We start from the raw sequence: 12,155 nt of genomic DNA, 5'->3' as shown, positions 1-12,155 counted from the left end.
TAGTGATTATTTAAACAGGGAAGAAAACACAGTATTTTACTTTATTTTTGTTTTGTTTAAAACTACTGAGATAGTTTCAGGTTGATGATTTTTTTTTAATGTAAATTTACTAAATCCTAAAAATACACCCTGCGTGTGTATGTGTATCCTACTGTCTACTTATTATCTAATACCTTTTTATTACAAAACATGTTAACCTGTATTACCCCTCTATAAACACAAGAAAGAAACCTATCCTTGCTTACCTTATTATTGCAAACATTGAGTTAAAGTTCTTGCATTCCCTGCAGTGCAGTGCTATCTTAATGAAGTGCTTAATTATCTTCATCCTTTTCAACTGGTTGGTTTCTCGCAAAATCTCAGATGCTACCCAAAAGGTTTCTTGGTTTATTACTTCTTCAAACTTTTTTAAATTAGCACAGTTAAATTTAGATTTCAGTTTAAATAAATCGTCTATGTACTCTGTAGGTTCAATGTTGCGGAACAGTTCAAAATTACGCATTGAGAGTTGGGTAGCCACCTCTATAGTGCTGAGCTGCAGTAGAGAAATTTGGCTCTCTCTTAGCAATTCCTGAGCATCTTCATCTGAACACAAAGTTTCTGTCTCCATGTTATTTTTCAAATAATACCTGAAAAATATTTTTCACATATTAATCTCTCAGATTTATATAAATAAACAGCTTCCAAATGACTTTTTGTAAGCCAAAATAACTTCTATTTTTTTCACCTTCCACTAAGCTGTATTCTGTCAGCAAGTTTGGAGAGTTGATCTGGAAGTCTCCGCTGCTTAATGACACCCTCTGGAGTGACAGAGACCTCACATAACGAATAAGCATCTGGGGTGGTGGTTAAAGCAAACTCACGAATAGCTTGAACGACGACTTCTTTTGCAGTTGTGTCTTTGCTTATCATAATGTAGCGACTTTGCTGATCTGCTTTAAAGACTCGTAGAACCTGATCTGGTAAATCTGTAATGAAAAGAAAAAATATACCAAGACATAGAACAGAATAAAATGTCATTATTTCTCAGCAAGGAATAATATAATAAGCATAGGGATATCTTTCTTCTGATACCTTTTTCTTCATGATAAAGCCTTCCTGCATAAATACCAGTTTTTACAATATTGTTTCCCTATTTATATTAGATATCACTTCTAAGACATTTGTGGAATGGATACAGAAGATTTGAACAACAGACTTCTCTGTAAGCTGTGCCATATATTTCCACCTATTCAATAAATAATCGGTATACCGCAGTCCTCATTTAATAACTGGGTGGCAACTTCATCGCAAAGTGATGTGATTGTTAAGTGAAACATTATATGATTAAATCTAATTTATGTTAAGTCTGCTACAGTTGTTAAACAAATAATTCACAGTTATTAACCATGGTACCACATGACAGTGACTTGTGACTTTACTGCCAGCTTCTCCATTGACTTTGCGGATCAGAAGCCAGCTCTGAGGGTCACAAATACAAATCACTTGACCAGAAGTCACTGTGATTGTCCTAATTGCTTGGAAGTAGTGAAGCACCCATATCACAGAGACACTACAATAGTGAAAGTTCAAGGACCAATCATAAATCTAGTTTTTCACTGCTATCCTAAGTTCAAATTGTTGCTGAATAAGTCACTTGTTAACTAAGAACTATCTATAATCATATTGGAAATGCATTTATTGCATGAAGACAAAATAATAAAAATTACTAAAGTCAAATTTGGCAAGCTCACTCTTCAACCTTCCTCAGGTATATACTGTATCTACTATTTTTAAATAAATTTATTTTAGCATCACGCTCTACCGATTTTCATACTTCAGTTTATTGAAATAACCAACTTCAAATCTATAAAACTGATTTGTTTTCAAAAGCTTTAGTCATGAACAATTAAGTGAATTAGTATTTTACCTGTTACTATGTTTGTGTGGTCATCTGTAAATTTACATATAGGTGTTCTGCATCTGTACAATAAATCAGGTTGAATGTTCTAAAATAAATTTCATTATTTTGAAATGAGCCCCACCATATCATGTTATACACAAAGGCAGAGATATCTCCAACCATCTCAATTCTGATGACCACCAGAATGGATCCAAAATATATACTAGTCTCAGTTTTGAGCAAGGTGGTTTGCTGGCCTGTGTAAATTTATGGATGATCAGTTACAAAAAAACAGTTACCAGTCTGTAATCAGTTCTTGATCTTGGTTTGAATCATACGTAAAGATGATTTAACCAGCAACTGAATCTGGGGGTGGATGCTTCAGATAAATGCTAAAAACAGCATAGTTTAGCCAAATACTGCAACTTGACAGGATCCAATATTAAGAGTACAATGCCTGATAAAAGTCAAAGGCTTTGATCATGTTATTCAGTAAATTTCTGAAACAGAAATAGTCTTAAATAGGGAAAGACTTAAATAGTCTTACCAATTTCTATGTATTTCACTGTGACATGAAGCAAGCTCAACTGAACTTAAGATACAGATTTTTTCATTTCAGTTTCTATATTCACCAACAAAATAAAAGGTTGATTCTAGACAGCAATCAAAATTTGATACCCACCTGGGGTTGTGTTGAAATCTAAGATGCGATGATGTGACTGCAGTAAATCAGGATTACTTGATGACAGTGTTCCACTGACAGGTAAAGCAGGAGGAATGTGCTTGGTCTGCCTTAAACCTACAATGCTATCGTCCTGAGACTGACCAATTGCAATATCACTGCAGTAACAGGAGAGAAACATAGTTACTGTGCTTACACAATTACTCTTGTATATAATGTGGAACATCCTTTCTCAGTATTCCTGTAAGTTATGAGTTTTCTTGCTGCTCTAAACCCATTGGCCCATAAAATTCATAAATTTAAGCATAACTTTGAAAAACCAACCATAATAATAAACTAAAATATATTCACTAATCCGATAACAGATGAAGTTACATTAATATATCTAGATACTGAAAAGCTCAAATTTGCCGTAGTACCTATGGTACTATTAAATATAGTAAAAAGAGCCGAGGTGGCGCAGTGGTTAGAGTGCAGCACTGCAGGTTACTTCAGCTGACTGCAGTTCTGCAGTTCAAATCTCACCGGCTCAAGGTTGACTCAGCCTTCCATCCTTCCGAGGTGGGTAAAATGAGGACCCGGATTGTTGGGGGCAATATGCTGACTCTGTAAACCGCTTAGAGAGGGTTAAAAGCCCTATGAAGCGGTATATAAGTCTAACTGCTATTGCTATTGCTAAATATAGCAACATTTATTCTCCTATAGTTTTAAAATGCTATTCCATCCATGGTTTATACCCCTATGCTTTTTGTTTATAATCATTTGCCAATGTTTAAAAATGCACGGGTGATATATCTAAGCTAACGTAGTATGGCATAAAAGCATATTGTCCTTCTACATATCACACTCACTTATATGGTTTCTGAGGCAGGATACTGATGCGGGTTTTGTCCAGTATTTTCTTTAACTTGTTTCTTCCTCCAACAGTGTTGGCTTTGCTTTTCTTTGTTACTTTTTCCAGACCCATCACCTGTTCCACATCAACTGCAAGATCTGGGATGGAGTAACGGCTTGCTTTTTTAATATCACCAATTTTAGGAAGATGAGGAGCACCATTTCTTTTGTCCTCAGACAATCTTGCTAGAAGTTCTTTAAAAACTGCACAGAAAGGAAAAGAAAGCATGTAGGGAAAAAATAGCCCCCCCCTCCCGATATATACTTTTCAAGTTTCAATACATATAAAATGTCAGTCTAGTTCCACCAATCCATTTTATAGGCAGAGCTGAGTCTTCAAGACATACAGATGTCTTAATGTACAATCATATTTGCAATGGAATGTCCATCACTAAGCAATGCATTCATTAAATTATTTGCATTTGATTTTACATTTTATGCCATGGTTTTTAAGCAAATCACTACCAGATTTAAGTGAATCATGTGGTCATTTGGGAATCTGGCCATTGACTTTGCTGACAGAACCCCTCTGGATTCCCAGGAGGGAAGAAATGCAATCCAAAGGATCAAAAGACAGTGAAGTTTGGATAGTTTGTGTGGGAGAAGGAGTTAAGACAGCTTGCTCCTAGTAGTTCTCAGAATATGTTTCATGGTGCAAATAAACTGTTTTAATTTGGCAAGATTTCTGTCTATAGATCAAAAACAATAAAGGAAACTGCTTTGAAGAACTTCAATGTATCTTTCTTAATTTTTGGAGCCTAACATCTTGATTGTTCTCCTTGATCTCTCAGCAGCTTTTAAATACCATCAACTTTGGTGTCCTTTGGGGCTAAATTCATGAGTTTTGTGCTGATTCCTTCCTTCAAGGCCAGTTCTTATCAGCGTTAATAGGGAGTGAGAGATCCAGCTCATGGCTCCTCCTTTGTGGGGTACTGCAGGGATCAATGTTCACTCCTTTTTAATATCTACATGAAACTTCCGGGTGAGAACATCCGACGCCATGGGAGGAAATATCATCAGTGTGCTGATGATACACAGCTTTATCTTTCCATCCTAATGAGCCAAGTGATGCCGTGGCTGCCCTTTCTCAGTACACGGAGGCTGTAGAGGTCTGGATAGGGGACAACAGGCTTCAGCTGAACCCTGGCAAGATAGAGTGGCCGTGGGTACAAGAGACCTAAGGATCCAGTTATTTTTTTATCTGGATAGGCTTGCACTACCATAGATTAGACGCGCCGCACAATCTGGGGGTTTTCTTGGACTTGTGTCTCCTGCTCTAAGAGGAGGTGGCAGTTGTGGCTAGGAGGACCTTTGTACAACTTTGCCATATACACCACCCTCCTACCTAGATCATGAGACCCTGCACATAGTTACTGATGCCCTAGCCATCTCTTGGTTGGATTACTATAATATGCTCTACTTGGAGCTATTCCTTGAAAAGAATTTGGAAGCTACAGCTGGTACAGAATGCAATGACGTGCACACTTTTGGGGAATCCTTGGGTAACACATATAATACTGTTGCGTAACCTCAGAGTTCTCTTAGGCTCATGGCTTCTGCTAAAAAGCAGGTGGAAGCTGTGGCTAAGAGGTCATTTGTGCAACTCTGCATTGTGTGCCAATTATGCCATTTCCTGGACATGGAGGCTCTCCATTTTTTCATTCATGCCCTAGTCACTTTCTGATTGGACTATTGCAATGTGCTCTACATGGGGGCTACCCTTCAAAATATATGGAAGCTGCTCCAACGAAGTCTAAGAAGACAACTGTTGCTGTCCCTGCATTAAGCAATATCCTTTCCTCAAAAGTAAGGCAGGCCACACTCTCCTGGCTTGCCATAAAGAGGCCAAAACCTGGCTTTGCAAGGGCATGGAAGGCAAAAAGTCCATGCTGGTGCCATGAGAGCCCCCTCTTTGCCTTATTTTAACCAGTGTTAAATGACCATCTTTGAATTATTTTTATTTGTTTGGAATTTTATAATGTTTTAATATTTTATTTTTTTCCCTAAATTAATCTTAATATTTTATTGTTAATTTTATATGCTGTTTCATATATTGATTATATTGTGTATCTCCCAGAGCCCCTCTTTGAAACATGAAATGTAAATAAGCAAACATATCTCATTGTTGGTTTTTTTTGCTGACTTTAATGTGATATGCAATGGCAATAAATAATTTATAGTTATCAGACATTTCCATTTTGCTTTCATGCACTGCTCAAGCCCCTAATTTTTCTGATGGGCTCAAGGTTGACTCAGCCTTCCACCCTTCTGAGGTCAGTGAAATGAGGACCCAGATTGCTGGGGGCAATATGACATTGTATACTGCCCAGAGGGTCTTGTAAAGCACTATGGGATGGTATATAAATTTCACTGTTCTTGCCATTGATATGAAGAATGGGGATTTTGTCCTGCTGTTAACAATACTTGTGTTGCAAACTGTACTAACCTAGTCAGGTTGTTTATTAATTTGATCAATTCTAAAATCTGCTTGCTTTTATATACAAACAAATATTGTTAATGCTTGCAGGTTTATGCAGCTTTTAATAGCATTTATTTACATATTAATTTAATTATTGTGGATTAGTTTATTTTATTCTTTAATCATCATGATCATTTTATTGGAACCAGTGGTGTTTTAAGTCATTATGTTATTAGTGAGTTAGAATCATGTAGTATTTGGTGGTATACAGGCCACTTAATTAAATAAATGTTGTATCACATTTTTAACAAACTTTATTTGAATAAAAATAACAACTTTGTCATTAATACTTACCAAATAAGTTAGTTTTCACAGTGATAGATAAATGGGTATTATTTTGAAGAATTTCCATGGCTTTTGCTAGCTGAATATTTTCAAAGTTCTGGCCATTCACCTCCAATATCTAGACAGAGAAACAAGACAGTCTCATACTGGCAAATTAGAAAAATCAGAAGTTTAAAATATATTATAAAAATAGCCTTATTTGTTTTCAATGCGTTCACATTCAACTGATCTTTTTAGAATATTCTTCTCTCTGTAACTGACTGTCTCGTTCACAAAAATTCCCAGTGTTCCAGAAATGATAACCTTTCTGCAAATCCCCTGGGTTTTCCTACTCCTTTTTTTCCCTCTTTTCATATAAAAATGGAACAGCTAAACATTGTTTTTTTCTGGAAGTGCCTATTGACATTTCAAACATTAATTTGCATACCTGATCTCCACGTTTCAACCCTGCTTCAGTAGCTTTGCTACCCAAATCTACACTGTCAACGAAGATTCCAAATCCCTTCTCAGATCCTCCTAGTAATAAGAAAGGCAAAGGAGCTTCCCGAGATGGCTTTGTTAATGTGATCATCCTTCGTTTAGCTTTAGCAGCACATGCAATATTTAACAGCCTCAGATGTCCACCCATTTTCTGCAAGCAAAAATATTAATTTATAGCCGTTAATTCCAATGTTATTCTTAATAGAGCACCAAGACTTTTTTCTTTCCTTGTTTAGAGGTCTATTTATACCTCTCTTTCCAAATTGTTCTCAAATTCCTCCAGAAAACGAGTCATTGCAGAGTCTCCCTCAAAATCATTGAAGTGATTGTTCACCCACAATAACACTACCCGTGTAACCTGAAGGAAATATAAAATTGTGTTACATTTCATATTTAAAATATTACATTCAGCGAATTAATGTTAATGACATTTAACTTGATAGAATGATGTGAAATTCATCATTTTTATAAGAGTACATGAATATTAAAAAAAACACCAAACCATAGTCTTAGTGGCCCACTTAGTGGTCCTTTTAAATTTCTGATTATCCTACTTTATAGCTGAGGTTCAGACTGTCCTGACCCATATGTCCTCATGCAAAGTCCTAAATCCCAGCTCTCCTCTCAATAATTTGACCAGAATTTTGGAAGAGCCTATGTAAAATGAAAATCCCTTAAATGTGATACATGCTGATTGGCTTTAACTGACTATTATTATTGTTATTTGTGTTATTCAATTATCCTGTTTTGTAAGTTCTGAAAGTTATTATATTACATTATTTTACATTATCTCTTATTTCATTTTTAATTCCTTGCTTCTAGTTTTTTTCAAATTGTAAATCTCCCAGTTTTATTCTTGCAAATTGAGCAGCAATATGAATCTAATAAATTAGTAACCTATCAGTTCCAACAAAATGTTCTATTCTTAATTTGCTAATTAAAATGGCTAGAATTAGCTATTTGCAGAACTTCTTCTTCATTGTTCACAAGCTGCAGAATATACCTTTTGGAACAATGACTGCTTCCCACAGGCTTTACTTCTGGAAAAGTTGAGTTTAATGTTTTAATTTGCTTTCAAACTATTTAATACCTATTAAATTCCATTTTTTTTGCAATTTACCGATATTAATTAAAATCTTCTAACAGAGCATGTTGCTTAAATCTACATGTAGTATATACAATATTTTCTTAAATTATAACAAGAGATGAACAGAGCATACAAGATTTAACATTCCATATTAAGGAAACTTTGCATGTAAATGGTGGTAATAAAGCTAACAAAATGTCAAAATTGAAAAAAAAAACAGCCAATCAAAAAGGTTTAAACATGAAAATTCTACTAAAAAAATCTAGAAAAAGAGTTTGTACTTTTTCTTTCTAATGGAAAAAATTAATAGTTTTTACTATGTGACATTGTGTTAAATATAATGAATAAATATGTTAGATGCTATTTTTTTCCATTGACCTGAAAAAATTATTGTCACTCACCACACACCAGTCCCATCTAAACTATCCAAATACATTACAATTAAAATAAGAACATAGAAGCAAATTATTTATGCAACCTTATCCCTGAGGCTAGGATCATTAAACCACTCCAATAACTTTTTCCCCACTTCCATTGGGCTCGAAAGGAAGGTTCTATATGTCAATAGGAAATCTTCTATGTAAGTTGGATCCACTACTGAATGTTCTTCAACTAAATGCATTGTTAATCTCTCCGGTGTTCCCTGTAAAAGTAAATATTCAAACATCAACAAATGAATGTGTATTTCTTTGCATCTTATTTGTTTCACCAAATTTAAAACAGAATGGAATCTTTATTAGACTATACACACACACTAGAGACCAATCATTCATGCTATATGCAACTTTCTCTGCTACCTGCAAAATTAGTAGCGGGCAGTTTTAGCAAAGTTCAGTTTTACCACAAGTGTTGTTGTGTGTGTGAGAGATACACACACACAAACACACACACACACACAAACTTTTTGTGGAAGCTGCATAATAATTTGCAAGATGTTTTTTAAAATACAGATCCTAGCTTGGCTAAAATATCATGGAAATTCTTGCAATGAAACTGAACTTCGCTAAAACTGCCCACTACTAACTTTGGATATATCAAAAAAAGTTGTATATAGTGTGAATATAAATAATGCTAGTCTTTTAGTCTATATCTTCTATAACTTATTAAAGCATTACATAAAAGCTTCAGACCAAACCCAAGATGAACTATAAAAGTTAGTAGCAACAACAATAGCACTTAAAACTTACATATGACTTCACGGTGCTTTACAGCAGTTTACAAAGTCAGCATATTGTCTCCAACAACCTGGATCCTCATTTTACCCATCTCAGAAGGATGGAAGACTGAGTCAACTTTGAGCCGGTGAGAAATGAACAGCTGAACTGCTGGCAATCAGCATTTGGAAGAAGTAGCCTACAGTACTGCATTCTAAGCACTGTGTCATTATGGCTCTTAATACAATATTTAATTATAATATTTAATTATGTTTATATATTTAAATATATAATTAAATAACAAGATGAAAAGAAAGTCATAGATACTGTAAAACATTGAAAATAATAAGATGCAAATTTAGACATTGAAACTAGAGATACATTAAAATATGGATGTGGTTTGACTATGGAGTGGCTATGCAACTTGTTTACTGTGTGTGTGTATAAGAATCTTTATTGCTTCCCTTTGTAAAAAGAAAAATAGAAAGAGTGAATGCAAAAACTGTTGGAGGATTCGTTTGTTAAATATGTATGGGAAAATGTTAGAATTCTAATAGTTGATATAAGAATAAAAAATGGTTGGTATAAGAATAAAAAATGATTAAAATGTGGAAAGTATTAAGTGGTGGCACAGTGGTTAGAATGCAGTACTGCAGGCTACAGAAAAACCTCTGGTCACGAACGCTTCTGACCACGACCAAATCAGGGGATGACCAAAAATTTCACATTTTTTTTGCATCTGGTCACAAACAAATACTCGAGTGGCGATCAAACACAACCGTGGTGATTTCCCCAACTGCGGCAACTTCTACACCATATCTTTTGTACAGTCAATCTCGCTTCCGGACATGACCAAATCGGGTTGCGACCCAAGTCATAGAACGGATTATAGTTGTGACCGAAATTTCTACTGTACTTCTGCTGATGGCCGCCTGCCTGCAATTTGGCAGTTCGAATCTCACCAGGCTTAAGGATGACTCAGCCTTCCATCCTTCCAAGGTGGGTAAAATGAGGACCCAGATGGTTGGGGTCTGTAGAGTCTGTAAAAAAACTGCTTAGAGAGGGCTATAAAACACTGTAAAGTGGCATATAAGTCTAAGTGCTAAGTGCTATTGCTATTATGCCGTCATATTGGACATTCATGTAAGAAGAATATTTATTGTGCATTTACTGAAAGCATATGATAAAGCTTTTGAATTATGAAATTTTTGGATGTATGTGGGATTATAGGTTATGCACTAAGAGTGGCATTTAATGGAACTAAAATATGCATGAAAGTAAAAGAGGGTAGTTCAATTGTGACGAGGGAGTAAGGCAAGTACCCCCTTTATAGAGAGATAGATAAGAAATCCTCATGATTATGTTAAAGTGACGGGTTGGTTGAAAGTGAAATGTGGGGGAAAAACCAGATTAGACAGATACCTTTTGTAGTTTTGTAGAGTATTTACAAAAGATGGTGAAATCTATATATCTTAGGATCTGCAAGTGTTATTAGAAACTGAGGAATAGTATCTGGTCTGTTATGAGGAAAGAATGCTTCCTGAAAAATATGAAACTGGCTGCATATAAAATCTTGCTTCTGCCAACTTCTTTTATAGAGTACTGAGATTAGAGTATTTTATAGAATACAGAAGAAACATTATAGTAAGGTGAATACAGTGGAAATGAGTACTTGGGAAGTGTAAGTATTATAGTAAAATATAATTTCAAGAATGAATAGATATCAAATAGGTATGGGCTGAAGTGAGTGACTACTATTCACAAGAGAATGTATGTGGATTAAACTGCAGAAAATATATGGCGGAAAAAGGAAATAGGCTGAGAAAAGGAGGGAAGATCAGAACATAATAGATGGCATTGAGGAGATTCTCGAAGAAGACTGAGGATGTTTTTTAAAAAGGTATGTAGGAATTGGTAGTGTAGGGATGCAGTAAAGCAAGTAAAGGTGGGAAATAAAGCTATATATAGTATTATACTGAATGGTGCTGGAATAAACAATTTTAGCTTCATTTTTTTCTTTATCTCGCTCCTTACATTTTGTTTAATGTGATAAAATGTAGTCCAGATTCCCAACAAAGAATTCAGTCAAGAGACAATTCGGTTCAGAGAACTTGCATGAGAGAAAAAAGGTGAAGACAGCTCTTCCCTAATTGTTTTCAGAGTGTATGCTTTATGGGGGAGTTGGTATGCTTTAGTTTAGCAAAATAAATAAACCTATATGGTAGGGTCACAACATATCTTTCTTGCTTTTTGGAGATTGACATCTACTATAGATTACTTCCTTTTTGGATTCGGCATAACAATACTTAACCAGAAAAGGGAAACTGCATGTATATTTGAATATATCTAAGAATTCAGTTTTCTCTTAAAAATTACAAATGCTTAAAACCATTGAAAATAAGGCAGTATTTGTATATTATAGCATTAATATACAAATATTCTGTAAACAGTATTCATTTTTTCCCCATTACATGCATGGTGATGTAAAAAAAATAATACCTTAATAACAATGTGACCTTTTCTTGTTCCAGTGCGATCCAGTTCCCTATGCTCTTTTACCATAACAATCTCCCCTTCCTCTTCTACCTTCTGCATGTTCTTTTCTACTTGGTTCAGTATGCGACAGTAATCTTGTTGGGCTATGCATACAAACTGGGAACAGAGGTTTGCAACAGAGCATTAATTATTTTGAATTTTATCCAAATGTCAATAATATTTAAATTTTTAAAGCTACAGTGCTATCCTTAATTCCCTAATATAAATTATGAAGTGAGAATTCAAGCATAATAGAAAAATAAAAATAAATAGCATTCATCACAAACCTTTGGATCTCCATTCAAAATTAAGATTTATAACTTCAATGTGCTTATTACACAATAACTACACTTATAATCTTAGCAGAGTTAATGTATTTATGCTATTTTTAATACTCTGTAGTTTAATCCAATATATTTCTAGAATCTTTGTTTGATTTTAGAACAGCAAATTAGGTCATCTTTTTTAGAAGAGGAATGTGCAATAATAATTACTGCTACCTCAAGTGTTTGTATAAACTAGGAAAACTGTATTAGGTTTCTTGCTTATGAGAATGCATCAATAATTAATTCAATTTGAATAAATACTATCACAACAATCTCATATTACCAATCCCTTCCTTTTCTCGAATAAACAAATTTCAATGCAAATATGGCATTTTCCAGATGTGTAGACTT

The 12,155-nt window shown here is 34.7% G+C and overlaps 1 protein-coding gene across 6 annotated transcripts in view; it reads right to left on the bottom strand.

Moving 5' to 3' along the window:
• The window catches only part of RAPGEF2 (Rap guanine nucleotide exchange factor 2), a 152,059-nt gene that overhangs the window by 19,646 nt on the left and 120,258 nt on the right, over positions 1 to 12,155 (bottom strand). For all 6 annotated transcript variants that reach the window (XM_087724665.1, XM_087724667.1, XM_087724663.1 and 3 more), the window contains 9 exons: positions 11,443 to 11,595; positions 8,268 to 8,432; positions 6,953 to 7,060; positions 6,650 to 6,853; positions 6,232 to 6,340; positions 3,416 to 3,662; positions 2,565 to 2,722; positions 728 to 968; positions 246 to 629 (listed from right to left, as the gene is read on the bottom strand). In XM_087724665.1, the coding sequence (XP_087580791.1) occupies positions 246 to 629; positions 728 to 968; positions 2,565 to 2,722; positions 3,416 to 3,662; positions 6,232 to 6,340; positions 6,650 to 6,853; positions 6,953 to 7,060; positions 8,268 to 8,432; positions 11,443 to 11,595 (1,769 nt within the window). The remainder of the gene's footprint in view (positions 1 to 245; positions 630 to 727; positions 969 to 2,564; positions 2,723 to 3,415; positions 3,663 to 6,231; positions 6,341 to 6,649; positions 6,854 to 6,952; positions 7,061 to 8,267; positions 8,433 to 11,442; positions 11,596 to 12,155) is intronic.

This window comes from Thamnophis sirtalis, unplaced genomic scaffold (genome assembly GCF_051295495.1).
Source record: "Thamnophis sirtalis isolate CommonGarterSnake01/CBP01778 unplaced genomic scaffold, rThaSir2_p1.2 scaffold_10, whole genome shotgun sequence".
NCBI lineage: Eukaryota > Metazoa > Chordata > Lepidosauria > Squamata > Natricidae > Thamnophis > Thamnophis sirtalis.
Note: the sequence above shows the minus strand (reverse complement) of the source record. Positions and strands in the feature narration are given on the sequence as shown.